At 43.7% G+C, this 23,717-nt stretch overlaps 1 protein-coding gene across 3 annotated transcripts in view; it reads left to right on the top strand.

Moving 5' to 3' along the window:
- The window catches only part of AOAH (acyloxyacyl hydrolase), a 73,366-nt gene extending 50,040 nt beyond the window's left edge, over positions 1–23,326 (top strand). For 2 of the 3 annotated variants that reach the window (XM_085051415.1, XM_085051416.1), the window contains exons 15-22: positions 2,391–2,427; positions 3,470–3,544; positions 8,472–8,644; positions 10,997–11,055; positions 11,136–11,195; positions 12,759–12,855; positions 16,658–16,734; positions 22,964–23,326. In XM_085051415.1, coding sequence (XP_084907541.1) covers positions 2,391–2,427; positions 3,470–3,544; positions 8,472–8,644; positions 10,997–11,055; positions 11,136–11,195; positions 12,759–12,855; positions 16,658–16,734; positions 22,964–23,092 — 707 coding nt within the window. In that variant the 3' untranslated portion in view covers positions 23,093–23,326. The remainder of the gene's footprint in view (positions 1–2,390; positions 2,428–3,469; positions 3,545–8,471; positions 8,645–10,996; positions 11,056–11,135; positions 11,196–12,758; positions 12,856–16,657; positions 16,735–22,963) is intronic. The other variant, XM_085051417.1, reaches the window with a different exon arrangement.
- The last annotated feature ends 391 nt before the right edge of the window (positions 23,327–23,717 follow it).

Raw genomic sequence — 23,717 nt, 5'->3', positions numbered from 1 at the left:
GGTGGGGGAGATCTGCAGCCAAGAGCTAGAGCCCAGGGGTGGCAAGCAAACCCAGGCACCAAGAAAAATGTTCCTGTCCAGCCCCCAGTCTGGCACCAGCACTGTGTCAGACTTCAGCACAAAGGGATACTCCCCCACTGCCCTTCTCAGGACATGAATCTTCACCTCAGAGAAAGGCTTCCCCAGCCTCCGTGCTAATGGGATTTCTGCCTTCTCTTTCTTAAGAAATCCTGTTATCCATTGGAGGTGGTAAACCTTTTCCCTCACAACTGGAAGCAAACCTAACCTTGATTTCTCAACCAAAACTAAAAAAACCTCACTGGTCTAAAAATGTTTGGAAAGCAACAGAGAGAGAGAGGCAGGAAGGATCCAGGGATAGCTTTCAGGACATTCAACAGTGTAAGGGTAAATGTTTTGCTTAATCTCTTTTTCTTTCTTGAATGTTTTCATCACAGATTGCATCCTGTATCACAAAAGCTTCCTTGAAGCCTCAAGTTACCCATGAAAACTGTTTTCTAAAAAACCCCTTCATTTTCTTGATGTTTTGATTTGTAACTGTGCTAATGCTTTCCACAGAGCTGCTTATAACTACCTATGTTTGTGGAGGTAATATATACCCAAGAACAGCTTATTGCTTTTTTTGTAAATACATTTTAATTTCTAGAGGTCTCACTAGTTCATTTATGCTGAAACTGCAGCCGCAGTCCAGGGAGCCTTGTGACAGAATGGCTTAAACAGAGGGTGTTCAGCTCTAGCTGAAAGAAGGGCTATTAAACAGAAAAAACCAAACTGTTGGTAGTTATGTTCCAAGCCATATTTTCTAAGGTTTTTGTGAGGCTCTTATCCTGCTGAAAAGAGCTTCTCAATAGAAGGGCTGGATTTTTGAATGGATCAGCAACCCCCAGGAGAGAGGCAGCAGATAGATACATTCATTTTTAGCTTGGAAGAACTGGATTATTTAAAACACAAAGGATTCCTTGATATGTGCGGTTGGCATCACTGTGAGTGATAATAACAAAGGCATCTCTATTAAAATGCAAAGTGTATTATTGCTACCTTAGGGGTTTATCTCTTAGATCTCTTCCCCCATACCAATCCAGCAGGGATTTAATGATGTTCTGTCCACAAGTTTCCCCCCAAGAGCTGCAGGGAGGACAGGCTTTACTCCTCAAAGCAAGCTTCAGAAGCACAATGCAGAAAAGGGAAGAGAGAGGCCAGGGAAGAGTTGAGCTGAGAATAGGAGGATAATACAAGAGGAGAAGGAATGAAAAAAGAGGGAAGAGTGAAAATACTGCAAAATAAGAGCAAGTACTACCTGTAGGACCTGCTTCTCTGAAGTTTATGTTTCTGTATGTTGCTGTGAGGTAAGCTTCTTGCCATCACAGCCCTAGTTTCATCTTGAACAAGGCATAAAGATGTTTTTAGCTCTTTGTTTGCTATCCCTCTTGTACTGCAGTCGATGGAGTTTGATTTGTGTGCTGGGGATGGTTGGGATGAATATGCATAGCCTTTGAAGACCTGCTAGCAAGTTTAATGCATAAAAGCTTTACTAAATGGGAATGCTTTTCTCATTCAAAACATAAATGAAATATTACAGGTGCTCACAGATGTTTAGGTATAGCCAGCTCCTCTCCTCAAGGAGGAAAGATTTTCATCCAACCCTTTGGGTGAATTGCTAATGAAATGCAGAGCTTCTTGGGAGGAGTGCATCTGGCCTAATACTATTTCTAAGTCTGACACTTGTGGGGAGAGCAATGCAGGAACCCAGACACTGGTGTCTACAGCTATTTAAGGTGCTTTATGGTGCCTTTCGCACCTCCAGCTGCCTCTCCAGAAGTGCACAATCTCTCACGCATCTTGTGATTTATCTGCCAGCCCTGCTGCAGGTGTCTTGGATACTCTGGGATGTCAAAAATGGCACTTGGTGCCTATGTTTAGGACCTGAATCAGTCCCAATGTGGTATAGCTGTGAGACACTTACTCTCTCAGAAGAGTGAGAACAGTTCCCTTTGCAATTTATAGGAAAAGTTAAAATAGATCGACTGTTGACAAGTCAGGTTGGCTGGTTTACAGGAGACTACTATGTTCAACAGATGGGAAGAAGCTGCCAGATCTGGATTAAAAGCCAGATCCAAACAACCCTGCACTTAAAAGTATTTGATTTTCTACAGTCTGAACTGTGGAACTTAGATAAGAAAGCAGCAGGTCCCTGGATATGGCTTTACTTCTTAATGCCAACACCCAAAAAGGTTACAGAAACTATTTGTTGCTCCATTTTTACTTCTAATGCTTGGAAATAGGCAATGAAGTTTGGTTTTACACTCCAGGGTTTTTTTTTATCACTGTAACAATGTTGTACTCTTTCTCTTGTTCCCCCTATATGTGATCAGGTGGTTCTTCAGGAAACCTCCTCTCTTTAATAAAAAGGTGAGTGTTTAACGGGATTCAAATGCTTACTCGACATACAGAAGCACTGATGAAGTTCTACTTATTTGAAAGAAACAAGCAAAGCACTGTAAAGTATATAATATCCATGAGTGTTCTAAAAAGCACAGATTCCCTTGATCAGAGTGCTCTGAAGTGCTAGCTGTTTCTTCTCTCGTATAAACATTAATAAACTGAAGAAAAACTGGTTTTAAGTGTGGGTATCACCATCTTCAGGGTCTTGAACTTGGCTCAGTTAAGCCAATGGAGCATTTCCAGTGATTTTAGGAAAGAGACTAAGCCTTTCCGTAAACCTGTGTGTTGTGTCCCCTTAACTGCACGCAGCAATGTAGATAGACATGGGCAGGTCCACTGTTATTTCCATATGGATATAACTGAGTAGCTACTGGGTAGTGAGAGTGAGAGGCAGCAGCTCTCCTTTTCAGATTATTTTGGGTGGGTTGTGGGTCAGCTGTGTTTGATTTACTTTGCTGGACACTGATTTAGTTCATGTCCTAAAGGATTTATTTGTCTCTCCTCCAGAAAAGGTAGTAATGCATCCTTGCCCTCCAGAACTGAGCTTCAAACCACATCCTGATTTGATCTTGAGTTCAGTTCTACACACAGACTTAGTTGTCAGCCAATCCTAGTCCTCCTCTCCCATCTCTGAATAAAAAATTTCTATCTTGATTCATGTCTTTGCCCCAAAGTGAAACTGTTTGATTTGGCTTCTGAGTAACACAAAGAAAATAGAAAGCCAGCAGGAAAAACAGTGAAAAAGACAAGTCCGTGAACAGTGAAAGGGAGAAGTGAAGAAAACTTCATTTAAGACACTTTACTGAAATATAAAACTAGGGTGAAAAAAAAAAACCAACCACACATCAAAAAACCCAAAAACCTCTCCCAGACATAGGAGCATAGTCATTTGGACCTTGGCCGTATCCAACAAGGATACTGCCAAATGTGATCTCACACAAGCATGGTGTGTGATTCAGACACCAATAGTGTATTTCCCCATTAATGTAGCTCCATATCTATCTTTTAGCTTGGCCAGAAACCAGCTGTTGGACAATCCAGCCATAGTTATCTACGCTACAATTGGGAATGATGTCTGCAATGGGTAAGGTGTAAACTAAATGAACATTTATAGTATCATAAAATTGACTTTAGAGTACTGCTGACTGCCTGGACATTTGTGTCCCACTGCTTTGGGCTTCTCCATGATGGCATTTTTCTTTGCTATTGGTCCTTCTTCCTTAATTTTCTGCTGAAAATACTTGTTATTTCCTTTCTTATGTTTGTCATAGGCACCCACCAGTCCTCATTTGGAGCTTGCCTTTCTTTCTTTCTTTCTTTTATAAGCCAGTCATAAAATGACCAGTGGTATGTCTGAAGTAATTATTTCGAACTTAGCAGAGGAAATGAATAATAGCAACAGGAGAGAGGGAAAAAAGTGTTTAAAAGCATACATATCCATCTTACCGGTGTGCCACCTCCTGTCAGGAGGGAGAGCGTGACTGGTTTATCATTTCTGAGGAATGACAACATAATCCCCTGTCTAGGTCCATTTTCACCCTGCCTCTGCTGCCTGCAGTCTTTGCTGTGCTCTCCTGATGAGGTGTTTTTTGTCTTTCTGGCTTTATTCACATCATATGCTCTGCAGGAGAATGATCTGAAGCTTTCAAAACTAATAGTTCTAGTATTACCCATTAGCAATGCTCACAGGGACACCAAGAGGTCACTGGTTGGATGCTTCCCTTCCTCCTGGTGGTAGTGGGAAGGTAGAAAACACTTGCAACCAGGCCAATGCACAGGACATCCATACTGCAGTTTTGGTTTTGCAGGAGGTCCGAGTACTGTTTCTAGTGCAAAATTATTTTCACCATGATAAATCTTCAGCTTTTTTAGTATGTGAAAGAAATCAATCTGACTTATACAGAGACTTTCAAAACACGCACCTTAATAAATGTTGCATACTCAGCTGTTTCCTTCCAAAGGTTTTGAAAATTCTCACCTGCAGGTTGTGTAATGAAGTTGGAGCTATTATGCAGGCTGTCAGACATGGCTAGAAAATGGCCAAGATTTCATACCCTAAAACTGTTTAACAGGAAGTTCATGGGTTGAAATTTTGCTTGCCAGGTGGTAGCCTCCAGATGAGAATGTCCAAAGGCCAGGCAGGGCATTCCTTGATGCTGCAGAACCTGGGAGCCCTCAGCTGTGGCAGAAGTGGGACCACAGGGGCACCCTTTAGGTCCTTTCCTGGCATCAGCATTGCCCTAGCCACATGCAGGCAGCATGCAGAAATCACCTCCCATGAAACCTGCAGCCTCTGGTACTCTTGCTCTCTCTGCACCCCTGTCCAGAACTGCCAAATCTGCCCTCAGCACCCTGCTCTTATTAGGGGAAGGATGCACAAATGCTCAAAAGCAATGCTACCACACTGACTGAGTAGGAAAAGCAGTCACAGGCCTCCTGGTACTTGCTGACAAGACTGTCCTGGGGATCTGTTTACTGGGAAGCTTATGGAGATATCATTCCACCCATTGCCAGGATGATAAAGCCCCTAAAACCCCCTCCACAAAAAATAAAAAATTCACCTTTGCTGAAGTCCATGGTTCCTGCCATGGAGACTTTCTAGGTGTCTTCTCACAGGTTGGGCCCAGGCTCTGTTGTGCACATATTTCAATTTTGCCATGTCACTGCCTTTGCTAAAAGCACCTCTTTTTCCTTTGTTTTATTCCTCATTGTGCAGGCTACTCCTTTTGTTTACCTTGTCTCTAACACTGCTTTCTACTCTTGCCTGAAGTAAATTGAAATTTTCCAGAAATTTAAACCATTTTGACCTTGCCTCACCCATTTGTATATTCCAAAACCTTCCAGAACAGTATTTAATACTTGCTTGAAACTCTGATATCTTTTTATCCCAGCATGCACTATCTGGCAGAGACACTTTTGTCTGCTCAAATTCTCACTGCTGTTTTCTGTCTGTTTTCTTCCAAAACATTCACAGCATCAAAAGAGACTATCAGGCTGTAGTGATCCCTGTGACTCCTGCAAGGAAAGATGCTGCAACTTCTGTAGCATTGTGCTGTTTCCACTGAGGGGGATGGAGAGCAGAGAGAGATTTTTTGAGTGTCCAGTCACTGTGTAGCTGCCCTGGCTCTGATGTACCTACAGAGGTTACAGAGGATGCAGAGCATCCGATGGGCTTGACTTCAAACCTAGGGCTTGACAAATAAAAACCTCTTCAAGGACAGCTTTAAACTACAGTAATAGAGCCTTCCTGGCCTTATCCTGTATTTTGGCTTCAAAAGAGGGCAGTGTGCTGAGCGTACTGGAGACACAGCTCTTCCCAAAGCATTGTTAAAATGTGGGTATTTCAACCCATGCAAAGAGCAGCAATATGGATGTTTTTGGAGGAAAAAATTAATGAAATTGGCAGCCTGTGTTACACATTCCCACTAGTCTCCACACCGTGGTGTCCAAACAGGGGGGTTAGAAAAATAAAGACAGATGGCAGTGGTATCTGTCAGCCCACTGAGGTGTAAATGGTGGGATACAGAGACCTAGAACACAAAAAAAACAACCAGACAAGAAAATAATGCACACCAGAAGTCTCAAAAGCTGTACAATTATTGCAAGTACTAGTTGCATTTGGGGTATGGCACTGTTTCTCCAGCCTACCCTTCACAGATCTGCAGTTATGGCATCTGCAACAAACAGTAAGGTGACAGCAGCAAAGCAGTGTGAGCAGGGTGGGCAGGAACCTATCATGAAAGGACCTTGTACGAAGTGGCACCAGTGCCAGCAAGAGCATAATTCTCCTTTATTTCAAGACTCTTAGCACCAAAGAGCTGCTGCAGCCCTCCAGCCCTGAAAATAGTGTGTGAGTAGGGAACACCTCTAGCCCTTATGCCCTGGCCATGCCAGCCCTGTGCAGCAAGCCCAGGGGGATGAGGTGAGGGTACCACAACAGACTCTGGTGCTCACCCAGGCACCTTGGAGTCCTTGTGGCAGAGCCAAAATCAAATGTGCCTACAAGGTTGCTTCCTTCTCATTCGGTTTTAATTTCGTAGCCTGGCATAGAAAGGAAATGTGAATAAATACACAGACATATCTGCATGACTTCAACACAGTATGACAGAGAAAGTGGAATTATGACTGTCATATTAATTTTGGCTTGTACTGACATGTTTGCTTGTCATAGAGGCCTTACATCAGAGCAGTATTTCGAAATCAAGTGCTGCAACACCTGTAGGCGACATGAAGTAATTTCAGAGCAAATCCACAGTCTTATCTCAAAAGTAGCTTGATTGGGTGGCTGTCACAAGGATAAACCTGAATCTTAATACTGTTTTTCCATTCTCCCTACTAGAAAGTCTCAAACGCTTCAGCAGCATATACTGCATTAAGATAAATTTCTGGGCCCCGGAAACTCATCCAATTATTATTTTGTGTGCAAAATGCATCTCACTGAAGAATCCGAAATCCTTCTAAGGAAACTTGCTTCTCCCACACAGGAGTCAGCACCCACTCCCCTCCTCTGAATCCAGACATTTCTAATGTCTCGAGACAGAACAACAATGCCTTGGAAAGCTCCTGCTTCTATGGCATTCCGTAACAAGGAGTCTGACCCAATTCACCAGCAGCTTTCTCAGCGCTGCAAGCATTAAGTTGGCCTTTCTCTTACCCCTGGGAAGCCAAGAAACAGATGAAAGGACTTTCCTAAGGAAAGGGCCTGGATGGAGCCTTCTGGCTGCTGAGGTGATTGCTTTTCCACAAGTCTAAGAGGACAAAATGAGGGTGGTCATTAGTGCAACCTTCCTACTTGGAAGGACATCCCCTGTCTTTCTTCTTGAACTTCCTCTCTGAATGCTTCCATCAGCTGAGCTGCACCACCAAGATGGAATGCAAACTGTCATAAGACCCTGCTTCCTAAGGTGGATGGATCCTCTCTTGCTGGGATGGGACAGCCTTCGAGGGCTGTGTTCCCCCCCCTTGCTGTCAGCCCCTGTTAGGAACACGTGCACCTCGAGAGCATGGCAATAGCTCTCAAGCTCTCAGGCGGGAGAGCGCGTGAACACTTTTTCTGTAATAAAGTAGTTGCTATAATAACATAACTAGAGCAGTGTTCTCCAGGCAGCCTGGGGTGGTTTTGTTTGTTTGTTTTTCTTACATAAATTGAAATGTATTTCAACTTTAGGATTTAATTTCCCCCCACACTCCTGCGGTGTCTGCAGCTAAATGCAAGAGGGGAAGGATAAAGCTGAGCTGGGGACTCTGGCTTGAAGGGGTTCATACCTGACAGTGTGCCACAAAATGTGAGCATTCAGTCCACATGGAACACTGACACAGCTCCTGTACCCCAGTGGACTATTTTAATATTAAATATCACCTCTCTCCAGGCTCACACATTTGTCCAGACCTCTCTCCTGCCCTCCTGTAGAGCTGCAGTAAGAGGTGTAGGACGTTTGAGAGACAAAGCTACCTTGGATATTCCTACCTTGCATAATCAGAGCAGGTTGAATGTAAACTATGCGCAGGAACCCATGGGGTAAGAAGTCCTACTTTCACCCAGCTGTGATGAGGGATTGGGTTTGCATCACTTCTTTACTTGCTTTCTCTTCTACTTCTTCCTCATTTATTGAACAATAACTGGTTTGTTTTGGTTTTTACCTTGATTGCCAATTTTCTTGCTTTTACTCTCTCTTCTTCCCTGTCTCACTGGGGAGGAAGGGGAAGAAGGAAAGCAGCTGAGCAGCTGTGCAATGCTTAGCTGCCCACTGGGGTTAACCCACAATAGGAGTCCACTCTATAAAAAAGGGATGCCTCTCTCTGTTTTTAGTTGTGGTACACTGAGGGAGAGAGGTCTTTATATGTCTGATTTTGGCAATGACAAGTGAGAGACATCGCAACATTTTTCTAAGGTTTTATTCAGTTGACTTAATGTGGAGGGGCAGCAAACAGAGAAAATGACAGTGTTCCAGGTGCTTTTTTGGGGACACAGTATTCCTGACACAATGTCCTATTGGCATCCTCTTGTTTAGGGAACGTGACACACTGGCCCACATGACCACACCCAAAGAAATGCTCTCCAATGTGGTGCAAGCTCTGCAATACCTGGACTCCCATCTTCCAAATGGCAGCCATGTGATTTTAACAGGCTTGGTAGATGGTCGCTTCCTCTGGGATAACCTGCATGACAGATACCATCCTCTAGGTAAATATGAGGTGGTGTGGGGTTCCTCCTGGTTATCTGCCTGTTCATGTTGCCGTCTCTCCCTAAATAATCTATGAATCTATTGACAATTTCAAGCAAACCTGACAGAGTGGAGGAGATCTGAGAAATATGAGTCACATATTGGCTGTGCTGCAGAAGTAGGAATGACAGCTTTTACCATCCCCAGTGCAGGACAGGTCAGAGCCCTGTTCTGCCAGGTTCCCCCACCAGCCATATCCACCCAACTCCAACCCAGGCTCAACACATGTTGTGGTGGTGTAAATGAGCTGTTCTTCCTCAGTCCTGGCCCAAAATTGTGGCTGGCCTGCCTGCATTTCATCCCGATTTTTCTTACAGATGGAGATGGTTATTTAGTTGACATTCACTACTGGATGCTGTGGTAAAACTGGATGTGGATCAAGACTGAAGATTAAGTTAAGGGGTTGCAGTTTTCTATTAGAGAAATAAATTTTCTGCCAGCGCTGGGTGCCTGACACCTCCTACACTACCTATATGTGATGATTGAAACCTCACACCATGTGCAGGCATGTTTTGGGGCATTCCCTCAAAGTGTGGTTGCTGTAAAGTGCTTTGGAGCATTTTTTCCAGAGATTTGGAGGCTGTCATTTGGAGCCTGTCATCTCAGGGTCTGAATGACATGGTACCTCTGACCATTAACAGAACACTCGCTCCTTGGAGTTCTAGACCAAAAGCATGTACTTATTTATATTTGAGTAAAGGAATCTCTTTTGCATCTGACAAGCAGGGAGTGGTTGTTATAACAGTTCTCACCAGCAAAGAGAGAGAGAGAAGCTAAATCACATCATTAAAATGGTAGATCACAACTTGAGATGATTTTGGCAACCATTGGGTAACACAGCTTGCAGCACACCCTGTGCTGTGGTTTCCCCAAGGTTCCCTAGTGATTACCAGGGGGCCCACATCTTCCCCATTTCTATTTCCATGTTGTTCTCTCATAAGCACTATACTACTACCAATGAAAAGAAAAAAATAAAAAAAGAAAAATCTTGCCCCTTTCAGGGCAGGGGGAACCTGTGATAATTAAGTTTTAGTCACATAAACCCATTTCTTCCCATGAGTGCATGTTTATCACAGCAACAGTTCCTCTAACTGGGTATCTAATTATCAGAGACAACATGTAGCCAAATCAGGAGTGATTAACTATAGGATCAGTTGGAAATTTTGCAGAGGGGTTCATTTGCCTTGGAGGGACCCAATTAATCCTAACCAACACGTTTTGCAGCAAGGGATCCCTTCTGGCACATCCTCTGGCAGGCTGTGAGCAGGATTCCCCATTTGGCTGCCAGTCAGTCGTGACCAGACATCAGTCTGGCTTTCTGCCGAATCCCTGATCCCCACAACAGCCCATCCCAGGGCCTGATGCTTCAGGCTACAGGAGTCTGGGATATCCGAATATCCAGAAGTGATCCTAGACCTTCGAAATCCCCACCTTTTGTGTCCTGGGCAGCTGGAGCTGCTGCTGTGTGATAGGCAGCTGTGTGGCAAGCAGGAAACACATCTGTGTCAGGGAGCCACTGCAAAGCAGCCTGAGAAGCCCATTTCACTTGGGAGAGATTATACTTCGCGGTTCCTGGAAACAACAATAAGAAATTCCTATTTCAGAACTGCAAAAATATCAAAGCCTGATGGGATGATGAGTGTACTACAAACACTAATGCAACTAATAAAAAAAATGTGGCCATTTAATTCCCATCTTGGTTGTAGCTACCAAAGAAGGAAAAATATCCAGAAAATGGATAATTTTCTCAGCAAGCCAGGCTATTGCACAGTGAATTTTAGGGAATGTTAGCTGGGTGTTTGACTTGGTGCTTGAATTCGCTCACCCACACAAGTATATCCACTTCTCTCTGTGACAGCAAAATTGCTTCTCCCTTTTAAGGCCAACAAACCTTTGTGAGGTAAATGCAAAATTCAGAGTGTGTACAGGCACCCTTCAACTCTGCAAACCCTGCATTCCTTTGGTGGGTGAGAGATGCATTAATGGAACAGTGTCAGTCATGCACTTTGGAGGTTCACCTGGGCTGTGATGACAAACCCCACACATGAGACAAATCACCTATGAAAGGCAAGAGAGGGATGCAGGAGAAGCAGGTGTGGGGCTCTGCACACTATGGTGACATGGGCAGCTTAGTGGGAAGGATGCCTTGGTGCCACCTCTATTGCACCCCAGCTCTGGTGGTGGGAGGGTAACTGGGGGTGGGGGGTGTGGTGGGGTGCTTCTTCCCACCCAGGGGTGTAAGGCACAGACCTGCAGAATGAAGTCACGTTTGGCCATTGGGCACATAAAATTTCCCTCTCTATGCTTTGCAGGACAACTGAACAAGGATATCACATACAGCCAACTCTACTCTTTCCTTGACTGCCTCCAGGTAAGGTCTGCAGATGTAGCTTAGGAACTCCCCTTTCATCTTTGTCTGCTGCTAAAGCCCCTCTCCTCTTGCCTGCCCAGGTGAGCCCCTGCAGCGGCTGGCTGACCCCCAATGAGACCCTCAGGAATCTGACCTCGGAGGTAAGTCTCAATGGGGCTGCAATGGGATCACCCCAATGCACACTCTGCCCTGTGTCTGAGGAGATAAGCCCAATTGCCTCAAAGGCAAGACATCAGCATTTGTTTTTTTCTTCCAAAGGCAAGTAGTAGATGTGGAAACCTCTGTACCCATCCTTTCAAACACTCTCAGGCTCTGGGAGGCAGCATGCTCAAGTTAAAGGATTTGTAAAGGTATTCCTGTTACAACCTCTCAGCTACCCAAATTTATTCTCAAGGGATGTGATCTCCCCGAGACAAAACTGTTCAAGTTCATGTTCTTTAAGAAGAAAATGTACTTGATAAGAAAGGAAAGGCTTTTGAATCTAGTTGCTGTTGGTATGACAAGTCAGCTGCACGGATTTTTCTGGCTGCGGGAGCAGGTCCTGAGAGCAAGAGCCTTACCCTGTTTTCATTTGGGATTTGTGCTAATCTTCCTCAGACACATTTCTGTGGACTTAATCACCAGATGGTGTGACCAGGGAGCATCCAGGCTCAGTGCAGGAATGGGAACAGACAGAACAGAGATGTCTTAAAACTCACCCTAAAAATCTGGCTGCAGCAGTGAATGACACATAATACCAGCCACTTATTTTCTTATGGGACAAGCTGATTTTCAATCCCAGCAATCCCCTGCAGTCAGATATTATCCTCTGTAGCCAAATATTATCAAAGGTGTCATCTCTGTGTATAGTTGTATTAATGTTTGCATTCACTAAACAACAAAATATGGCCTTAATTTCACCAAAGCTTACATACGTATTTCATTTTATGCACTGTCCCTCCTGACTTCGGAGAAGGCAATTAAGCACACTCCTAAACCTTAGCAGGCTTGCAGCTTATATATTCGTACCAACAATACAGAACATAGAGTACATGTAACTTCTGTCCATGAACAATGCATATGTCTGCAGGGTATGAATTAATCATTCTGAGCCCCTGTCTGAAACTAATTGTCTATGTTAATATCCAAACTGCACAATTTAAATATTTAGGAGATCCTGATCTCTGTTATGGCTGCAGAAATTACACTGGATGTATCAGTTAGGCAGACGCTCAATGGTGGTAATTTACTCTTGTGAAAGTAAGGGTGGAATTTGGTTTGCATAGATAAGCATTATCATCCACAACTTAGTAGCAGGAAGGATAATAGGAAAAGAGGACATTTCTCTTGTAGAGAAGTTTTGCATTTCTTTAAGAGGAATGAAAATTATTGGGCTCCAAAACCAAGAAGCTTAGAATATTTATATAAGCTTAGGGACACTACTAAAAGAGGTCTTCAGTAAAATAAGCATATGCTGTATTAAACTTACAAAATCAGCTGAGGCCTCAGTGCAACCTGCAAGGATGAGCTGGGTAGTCCAAAGGCTGGTGGTGCTTGTGCAAGTCCAGGTCATGATGAAGAGCCCCATTTCACCTCCTGTCCCATCCGCTGAAGGGACAACATCAGCTTTCAAATTCCTGGCTGTGCATCAGTGACAAAATCTGAATCTATGCAAAGCAGCATGAATACCAATGAATAGTCATTAAATCTCTTGATTTTTGCAGAGAGCGTTACAACTTTCCAATGTCCTGAAAGAAATAGCAAGATCTGAGAAATTTGCCAACTTTGATATTTTCTACATGGATTTCCCACTGAGACAAAGTAAGTTTTTTACCCTTTCTCACGAAGCATTTACTCAAGTTCTGGGCTGCTGGTATGCTTCTCATTTTTTGTCTCTGTTCCAGAAGAAGGTCATTATAGCCAGCCAGCCTAGGTGACCCTGCTGTCAGGGCTGTGGCTGAGGAGGAACCCTTAATGCTATCTCCTGGGTTCCATGGTTGGGGTAACCTTTCCTGAGACAAATTCCCACCACCACCTTGGGAGCCACAACTTTCCTGCTGGCCCCAGCTGCCAGCACCAAGAAGCCCAGTGATGCACAGCACACTGGCCACTTCCTCTTGGGTAGAAAGGTGACAGGGACAACAGAAGTGCCTCTTCTAAAAATGCCCCCTGCTTGTCCACTGCAGCTTCTCAGGCTGATGAAGAAACAAGTAGACATCTCAAACCTATACTGGTCCATAAGATTTAGATTTATTGTTGAGCATTGCTTTTATAGTGGGTCATCTAGGCTGGAGATGCAAACCTGCAGTGGTGAAAATGGTCTTCATGAGATGTGGTTTGCTTCACCACTGACTGGGCTTCGTGCTGCCTCCTCTGGGATGAGCAGTGCCTTGGGAAGAGCAGTCCCTTAGGAAGGCGATCTTTCATCAGCCGTTTTTCCGGCTCAATAACACAGCCACCTTCTCACTGTTCCCAAAAGCAGAAGCACCTCTCCCAGGAATAAATGGCTTATTTCCTATGTTTGTTTAAACACCGACATACTACTGTAACTTTTGACTTGAAGAACTTACAAAACTTGTTCTTCTGTGATCTTTAGGGACATTAGGTAAGTGCATTACCTAATCACTTTCTTCTGCAACTGACACTTCAAAATAAATTAAAACATCTAGGGAACTTTTGTTGTTACCCATGAGCGTGGGCACAGAGTGTTCCTGTGGGGCTGGGGACAGACACCTGTCCCTGAATCCCTCTCAGCTCTGCTTCCTTTGCAAGATGCACAGGGGTCTAGCTTCAGGCAACCCATCAACAGTTCGGATTCATCAAAAGGAGAAACACACTCTTAAAAGATAAGGATCAGCATGAGATGAGGGATTGAGTTGGGCAACATATTTCAAGTAGTTAGATAGTGATGGGAAAGTAGGAAAACAGCTTTTCACTTCTCTATCAGCCTGAATCTCCCATGTTACAACTTGTCTCTCTCTTTCCCACTGTGAGGAGACTGGGCCTATCCTCATTGTTTTCCCACAGTCTCTTCCCCGGAATGGACCATCCCTGTCCCTCAGCCTCTGTTCATGGGGTAGGAGCTCCAGCCCTGGCTACCTGGGGCCTCCCCCCAATAGCCTGAAGGTTTATGTTCAAAAAATAGTATATAATAACTGGGAAAAAAGCTCGATCTGCATTTTCTTGGTTTTATATTCAAATAGAGAAGTAGTTCCACGTTGGTTCTTATTGAAAAATTTTGTCTGTGGAATATATTTTAAATCCCAGCATGCAGAAATCTAAATCCAAAGCTATGAAGAGGAAGAAGCACCCTGTCAATACCTTAAATACTGCTCTAACACCTCTCCCCATCAGTGCCTGGCTGTCCTTGAAAGCATGAAGCTGCCAGGGCACATAGGATTATTAAAAAAAAAAATCATTTTGCAGCCAAATCCTGTCAAAACCCACAAACTTATTTTATCCTACATGACCCAATTCAGGAAGCTGGTTCTGGGTCTCATGAAGACCATATGGAGGAGGAGTAGGTAATGAAGTGAGGATGGGAAAGGCAGTTTTTCTGTCCAATAGTTCCTGTCAGAGAGGTGGGCTTCACTGTCAAGTTCGTCTTTGTAGCACAGGGTTTCAGGGTGTCCAAGTCTTCTTGAAGATTTTGCCTCAGCTTCTTAATATTTAACAAGTCATTAGGATTTGGAATGAGCTACCTGCTGGGTAGGCAAATTACTTTAATAAGTTAAATTACTAACTTTAGTTAATTTATTTGCTTTCACAAAAGGAAACATCTTAATATAATTTGCTGTTCTTGATTACATCGCATTAAATAAATGAAGTAAACAAAATCACACATGCATATACAAACATCAGCTTTGAAAGACACTTTGCAAAATATCCTGCAGCCCTGGAGCCAAGGATTCGAGCTTGCCGTCAGGAAAGCTGTCAGATTGCAAGTGTGCTCAAAAGCCAGCTAAGGCTGCTGACCTACTTTTCTGGTCTCTTTCTGGAGCAAGCAGCAAATCCTCCCCGAAGCGCTCCAGACATCAAATATTTAGCAGTGGTTACACACTGGGATGAGTACATCGATTTCAGCCTGGCCTGGACCTATATATGTACATAGCAGCTCCCAGATTTCTCCAAGAAAAATTTGAGTATATTAACATTTCTTCTAGATTTAGATGGACATTCAAGCTCACATGTTGACCTTGACTGAAGAAATTTATGGTTCCTTTATGAAGCAATGCAATAAAAATGGGAATAGGGGTTGCTTGTTGTGTCTTTCCCTTGGTGTGGTTGGGAGCAAGCTCTAGTCTAGTCCAGCCAAGGCAATAGGCACTTCTAAGACAAACTCTGGACGTACTCAGTTGGTGGGTATTTGCTTGACTGCTCTAGGATTTTTGGAGGTCAGATATAATAGTGAAAATTGATTTGTAAATTTTGTAAATTTGTATCTTGATACAATTTTTACTTGTCTTACTTGCTCCTCTGCTATTTCTGGCACTGGAACAGTAGTGTCTCTGCAAAGTAAAACACAGTACAGAGCCTTGTACTCCATGTAGAATATCATATATAAGGAGTTAGGTAAGTTCACTGTGCATCTATATGTGCACTTTGTGGTGTAACCTAAGATAAATATGTGTTGTGCCCAACCTGCTGTAAATTTGAAACAAACCTGCAAGCTCCATGTCCTGAAACAGGTTACTTTGGGTGCTGGCTGAAGCATCACAAGTGGGTTTCTATAGTCAAAGTAGGAATATCACCTTTCTGTGAATTAGAGTTAGCATGGGGACCCAGACATCACTTTTTGACACAATAACCAGGGTCCAGCAAACAGCAGTGAGCCCAGATCAAACTGTGGTGCTTGAATGGAGAACATTTTCCCCCTGACAGGATGCTTGCATAATGCTATTAAGAATTCTTAATCTGTCATTATAAAAGGAATTATTGAATTTACAGTCTGTTAATGCCATATCCACTAGTCCCATGTTTGATCACTCCACAGCCCTTTTGAAGAGAGAAAGCTTTTTACTTCTCTAATGGCTCCAGGGCTTACAGCACAGCATCATTTGCATTGAATGTCACGCTTATGTAATTCAAAAGGTTATTTTGTTGGAGTTGAAAAAGACCGCTCAGAAGAGAAGTAACCGAAAATGACAGTCTGTTCGTGCATACTTCAGCCCATGTGAATATTCTGTTATCATCTCTTTCTCTAAAAAGCACTGTTTTCTTTATCTCTTATTTTTTTCTTTTGCACTGCTGAAGATGCAACATGGGAAATGCAAAAGTATTAAATCAGTATTGAATAATTTACAGCTTTACTTGCTACAGCATCCATCTTAGTTGGGAGGGAAAGTGAATTGTTTTACGATCATTTATGTTCAAAGCGCTTCCTTGCATAAATATCTCAGAGAAAAAAAATGCAAAACAATAAAGGCTTAAATACTGCCCCAAGGAGAAGGGATTGTACACGCTATTGGCTCTGACAACTTTATGTGAATTTTCACAATCTTCATGCAGAGCTGTGGTGTGCTTAGAAATACCAGCGGTGCATTGAGGAGGAGGAGGGGGTACATCTCTGGGCAGGCATCCCCGTGCTCACTGGTGATAACCCCTCTGCTTGTGCTCTTTGCAGCAGCCGAGGAGTGGCGCAAGATGGGAGGTGAGCCCTGGCAGCTGATCGAGCCAGTCGATGGCTTCCACCCCAGCCAGGTAAAACCCGGCACCAGGAGATGGGTGGGAGCATGTAGGATGGGGGAGCATGAGATGCTGGTGTCCTTTGCTGCCCCAGCCACCCAGGTGGCATGCCACAGGGATGCAGGTTTAGGAATTTGTCTTTCAAAAAAGATTCATCAAACCATTTAGGTTGGAAAGACCTCTAAGACCGTGGAGGTCAACCATTAACCTAACACTGCTAAGGCTGCCACTAAACCCTGTCAGTAAGCACATCTTCAGGTCTTTTAAATATGTCCAGGGATGGTGATGCACCCACTTCTCTTGGCAGCCTGTTCCAATGCTTAGCAACCCTTTCCCTGAAATGTTTTTACCCAATATCCAATCTAACCCCTCTCCAGTGCAGTTTGAGGCCATTTCCTTATGTCCTATTAATGGTTCCATGGGAAAAGAAACCAACCCCCACTTCATCACACACAACGTCTTTATAGGTTGTAGAGAGCACTAAGATCTCCTCTCAGCCTTCTTTTCTCAAGGCTAAAAACCTCCCATTCCCTCAGCTGCTCCTCAACAAGTCTTGTGCTCCAGACCCCTCCCCAGCTCTGTTGCCCTTCTGTGGACATGCTCCAGCACTCAATGTCTTTCTTGTAGTGAGGGGCCCAAAGCTGAACACAGGATTTGATGTATGGCCTCACCAGTGCAGAGTACTGGGGGACTGTCACTGCCCTGGTCCTGCTGGCCACACTATTGCTGATACAGGCCTGGGTGCCTTCTTTGACCCATCTAAATAACAGCTGTAGCCTCAGAGCCCATTTCTGATGGCTGTACCCTGCTCTGATTCCTGCAAGTTCTGCCTGTTTCCCTCACTGACCAGTATCGTGGCCAAACAGGTCTAAATGCGCAAAAACTGGTCCGTGGCACTTAGTCTGGCCAGCTGCCTGCCCAAGCACCCTTGGGAGTTTTGCTGGGTCAGGACAGTAAGGCAGCACTGCAGAAACCAGACAGGTCCCCCAGCCCTGCAGCCTCCGAGGCTGTGGGTTGCCCTGTCACAGTCTGGAACAAAGATTCCATTTTGAAGTTATACATTTAAATTGCTTATGTTCAGCAGCTACATGTTATTATGTTTTCAGTTGCTTGCTTGGCCTCCTAGGACAGGTGGCAGGAGAAGGTTTACAATCTGTTTATTACAGAAATAAACAAAAGGGAAGGAGAAGCAGCTGCTCCACTGTAAGTCCTTGCTTGGCTTCAATAATCTAGTGTGAGGTTGCCTGGTTCCCACCATACTGACTTCAAATTAATTTTTTTCCAACCCTGTGGAACACATGGAGAGAGCATGTTCTGCAGTCAGCTGCAAACAAAGCCAGTTTTCTACACACTACCTGCAGATTGCAAGCATGCATGCAGAGCAAAGCAGCAGTCAGTCTCCTTCACAAGCAAACCCCACCACACTGCCCAGCCACTGGCAGTGCCACTTGGTAGCGCCCCCTGCTCAAAACCAGGAGGGGATTTTATGGACCAGTTTCATGCCATGAGCTAACACCCTTCATGTGTTGACTCCCACACCCCCATCTCCATCTAAACCAATGCCATGCTGCTTTCCATGCTGGGAAAGAGCAGTCAGTGGAGAAGCACTCCAAAGGGAGTGAGTTGCAAGCATGGATGGATTCCAGTGTTTCAGCAGCTTCTCCATTGACTGTGCTGTCAGTTCAGGTAGGGGAGGTATGCAGGGGGAAGTCCAAAGGCAAAAGAGATGCTTTAGGTTCTGTCTTTGTACCCGTGTCTGTCACTCGGGGCAATACAGTGCCTTGTTTTGCCTTGCCAAATTAAAAGAGCCTCATGTTTGAAGAGGGACTCCTTCATGGCAGAAATTCCTGCCTGTCTACCACACAAGTACCAGGAGACAGCTGCATGAAAGTATGAACTCACAGCCTAGGGATGTGGAGAAAGTGTGCCTTCATTTTTTGCTGCAGGCCTTTTACAAGGAAGCAATTAGAGCAAACTTGGCAAATGAAACGAAAGTGAAAACAGTGATGAAACAAACCCTATTCCCAAGCCTGCCATCTGGGAAACCGTGCAATACGAAGTCTGGAGTGAAATGGAAGAGGTCTTTGCATTATTTTCCTGCCTTTCCCTGAGGCTGGCCTGAGGTTTCTTATAACCCCCAGCACCAGGCCACAGTGGGAGCCAGTCTTGCCATATCACAGCTTTTCATCCAACATCCTGTATCCCACCAGCAGCTGCAAAGTAGCACAGACTTGAAGGCAGCAACTATTTATCTTAACAGGATCCTTCCTAAGCCAAAAGAAAATTACAAAAGGACATCGAAGGGCAGCTGCAAACCTACTTGCAGCCCCTGGAGTGCTGAGCTGCAGGATCCAGCCAAGCACTGCCATATTTCACTCCCTGTGGACCTGGCATCCTGCAGCAGTTATGATCTTTCCCTCCTGCTGTTAGGATGACGTTAATGCTTTTATAGGTACGTTTTCCCTTACAGTCAAGGTGCCAGCTGTAGATATGCCTCACTTCAAGTGAGTTATTGTTGTCCTAGGATTTATTAATTAGCCTTATCCAAACATCCACCGTTTAAAATCCATTTTTCTTTCCCTGTTAGTGTAGAGAAGTCTGTTATCTACATACCACTGTTTGGACTGAGACATAGCACTCTGCCCCAAAAGAGTGACTCTCTTAATAAATAGAAGGGGAAGTATGAGCAGAGACTGCTGTTTAAGAGTGTGCTTAAGGAAGACGATAAACAATTCGCTCACTCCTCATACAAGTTTTATTTAAAGTTTTACTTTCTACTGACATGAATGCCTCTGGCCAGGTATGGTTTTGTAGCATAGAGAGCTGTTTAACGGGAGAGGATTGATGCTGTGCAGCTTGTCAAGGGAATAGAGGCTCTTACTTCCATTCCTGCAGCTGTTCCCCACACCTCATATTCAGCCTGACAAATAAATACTAGATACATAGCTTGGGCATTTCTGCTGAATTTTCCCTCTGTAGATTTCTAAGAACTTGACAAATATTCCCAAATTTTTGAATTGAGCAGCACGCCGAAGAAAGCATAAACATCTTAGCTCTTGCCTTCAATGCAGAGAAACTTTGGAATTTGGGGTGAAGGAACCAAGGGTGAGCTGGCAGTGTGATCTCTAGGTGATCCCAAATCAGTGTGGTAATAGCAATGGGCAGGATAAGCCAGTGTCTGTTGTCAGCTCCTAAGTTTCACCTGCTGTTTATCCATGGTCTTCTTAATTAAAAAAAAAAATAAGTTTTCTGCTGGTATAAACATGGCAGAAGCAGGTGTTAACATGTATATCCAGGAGTCCAGAGGTCCAGACATTCTCGAGGGATGCCAGAGGGAACTGAACCTTACTAACTGAAGCTTGCACACCTTGCAAGGAGAAGAAAAAGAAAATAAGAAAAAAGGCCACACTTGCCCTGTCCAATCAGAGCTACTGCAGTTTCTCATGCATTGGAGAAAGGCTAGGTTAGGCACTCAGGCAGGAAAAGCCACCCCCCATAGTCCCCATTGCAGGCAATATTTTATATTTAAAAATATTGAAAGACAGGATAAACACCAAATACTGACTTGTTTCACTGTGCCCAGAACCCCTTTCCCTTCCTGTAAATTTACTGGGGGAAAAGGGGTTTCCTGCATGTTTTTTTTTTTAAGTGGCAAAACAGGAGGGAGCAAACAAAACACTCATAATTGGCATAACTGCATTCCAGTAAAGTTTCAAAACTAAAACTTGCCTCTGTAAATTTTTTTCCAAAGCACGCAGCTCAGGAGAGAGGTGGAGGAAATTCACACTATTTACTTTTGACACTTAAAAGCAAAGTGATTCACTCAGTCCTCCCAATTTCCCTCTAGAGCTGTTTTTGAGACACCGTTCCCCAAAGTCCAGCTTGGTTGTCCTTGGAAAAAATCTGCCTTTCTCTTCCCAGTGACTATAGAGGGAGCCCAGGGATTTTCTTCAGCATCTCCTCCTTACTACAAAATTTCACTGCAAATCCTTGTGAATGCCAGATGGCTTCAAGGACACCACATCCCTCTAGAACAGTCGATTGCTTTGTTTGGATGACAGGGCCATGCATTTCAACAGGATCCTGCATAAATGGCTTCATTTCTTGCTTTTATGAAGTTACCAGGGAGAATGTGAAAGCCCTGAGCATCACAGACTGGAACCTGAGACGCTTGGAAGATTCTTAATGTTTATGTACAGGCAGGAAAGCACAGCTTGAGTGTGATTAGCTTCTCCCTTTTTCTTCCTTAAGTCATAGCAAAGCACATTCCATCCAGAAATAAAGAGGAAAAGCTGAAGTGATGCATATCAGATGAGTTGGATATTTACACTTTGTTGAGAATCACACATATCACCTGTTTGGTGAAGAAGGAGAAAACAGATAGCCAGAAGCTGCTGAAATAACACAGCTGCCTCCCAGCTGCAGTCACCCAGAGCTCTGTGAGGAATGGGTAATATTTCCTTTTAAAAACTTGCTTAGGGGTTGTCATCTTAACAACAAAAAAAATAATTGCAAAGCTCATAAAAATTATAGCACGTCTCAAAGCACAAGAACTTTGGAATTTAAAAAAGACCTGCAAGAAAGCAATTTCCAGACTCACAAACCCTTCTCTGTGCTAAACTACTCATCCAGAATAAATTATTGAAATCATTGCGACGTCAAGAAATTATGTGTGCGCAGAACCTAATTCAGGAAATAATTTAGGACAGTCTGAGCACATACACCTTAAATTACAGTCAGCATTATTCTGAACACTGTAGAGCATACCTCCAGTGATACCTTTGCAATGGGTGGATCATGCAAAGACAGCAGGGTTTTTTAAACCAACCACCCAATCAGCCTGTTGGTCAACCCCACCCATCCTGCTAAAAAACACATGGAAGGCTTAGGAAGGTTTGTGAAGGGGTTTGGAGACTACCATGCCAGAATGGACCACTCTGACAGGAATAGGTGTCCTCTGGCTGCCATAGGCAGCCCAGAATAAAATGTTTGGTCACAATAGAAACTGCAACCAGAAGAAAACCCTCTGTTGAACAATCTCCACTATCCCTTTCCCCTGCCCCAACTCCTCCCATTAGCTTAACAAGAAATTGAGTGACCAGAGTTTAAGAGCTCCCACCCCACGTATGTTTCTCTTTGTACATAAGCCCTTAAATAAAAGAAAGATTTTGTCTGCCAGCCCATCATTACAGTTTCTTTTAAAGCGCAGGATTAAAAAAGTACCGCATAAAAATTCCCCAAAGGCTCCAGTATCTTCCAAAATACTGAAAGAGTAATCAAATAGTTTGATTCCATAAACCCACCTTGGCCCTTTAAAAAAAAAAAAGGCACTGTTAGCCTTATTTAAACCTTGTAATTGCAATCAGTATCAGTGTGTTGAAAAGTTTGGGTTGAAAATAAAGTTCCCATATAGGCCAAATACAATTGCAGGTCAGGAGTATAACAAAAATGCCTTAGCAGGGTGTAAAAACTTGGGTAAGGGAGACTCAGGCTTTTCTCTCTGTCCCTTTCTGCTACCACTGATGTTTTTCACCCTGGCAATACAGCAGATACAATTTCTCTTTGGTACATAACTTCTAGGGCAAAAGTCTCTGTGAAAGCTGGAGTGACACTAATATTGAGGAGAAAAGCTATTCTACCATTTCAGCAGGTCTCATGGGAAAAAACTCTAAAGACAGCCCAGTAGCAGGTGCAAACTTAGAGCATCAGACACAGTTAGTTATGAAACTAGAAATAATTGGGGCTCTTTTTCCTCAACACCTGTGGTTTCCTCCCAGGAGAGCACACAGAACATTTATTGGAAGTACCAAAGGCATTTAGGAGCATCAATTCCTTTGGACTTGCAAGAGTTTTACGCATTATACCCAAGCAGTGCTTTTGACATACTTTCAAAATGTTTCATGGGAGGAAAAAAAAAAATCAGACTTCAGGGCTTTTGAATGGTGGTTTATGGACTAGACACCATAGGCATCTGGAAGCGGTTGGAGACAGACTACCAACAGACTACCAGACAAATGATGGGCCAGGGAGGTGCAGATATATGTCCCTCACCCTATTTTCACCATTCAGAAGGGCTTTGCACTGGTCAAGCAGCTGGAAAGGGGTATTTCCTTGGTTAGAGGTTACAGTCCATCACATGGTTAGACTGGGCAGTCTCCTTATGACTGGTGAAGTCTTCTAAAGTCTGGCATAAAATGATTGTGTTATAGAGGGACAAGAAATTAATAGCATTTGTGGTTTGCAGATTGCTGCAGCCCTTGGAACAGGCATTACCTGGCAGAAGGCACTACAGGAATGGCCTCAAGTGCTTGGCAAGGAGAATCCATTCAACGACCAGATTGAAGCCATATTTAAAGATCAAGGTGGACACTGACTCCCAAACGGCTGGAGCCCTCACACTCCATGGTTCATGGTGGCACTTCCACGAGTCAAGATGATTAAAGACACTCACAAAAAAAGGGGGGAGGGGAGGTGATCAGAGCCAGTAGCAATGGACAAGAGCATTCTTTTCAGTTTGTATCTCACTTGCACAAGTAGGCTATGCTTTTTCTGTGGAGCTACAAAAATAAAAATCAAAGGAGAGCTGCCAGACAGACCATTTATTGTACCAGTTTGAAAATCTGTATTTCTCTTTTCCGTATATAGCAAACTCCTACCCCTACCTATATTTTTTCCTTCTGCAGAACATTTCTAAGCTATTCGTACTGGTTCAACAGTTAATCTGATCCCAAAAGAAGAGGGAGGGACCCCAAACTCATTATGTTGCTATAAATTGTGTGTATGTAATTGCCTTGACTGTCAATACATTATTTAGCTGCTATTTGCTTATTAAAGTGTGCCAAGAATAACAAGGCACTACAATTTTGATTTGCCTGGCAGCATCAGCACAGGTTGACTGAGCACATGTTCTCTTCCCCCATTAATAAGATATTAAGTTGACAACATTTCGTGTATTTAAAGCAGGTTGCGTTTTCACCTGTAATGTATCTTTGCTTTTT

Source organism: Lichenostomus cassidix, chromosome 2 (genome assembly GCF_008360975.1).
Source record: "Lichenostomus cassidix isolate B80296 chromosome 2, HeHo_3.0, whole genome shotgun sequence".
NCBI lineage: Eukaryota > Metazoa > Chordata > Aves > Passeriformes > Meliphagidae > Lichenostomus > Lichenostomus cassidix.
This window is presented reverse-complemented; position numbering and strand designations above follow the sequence as displayed.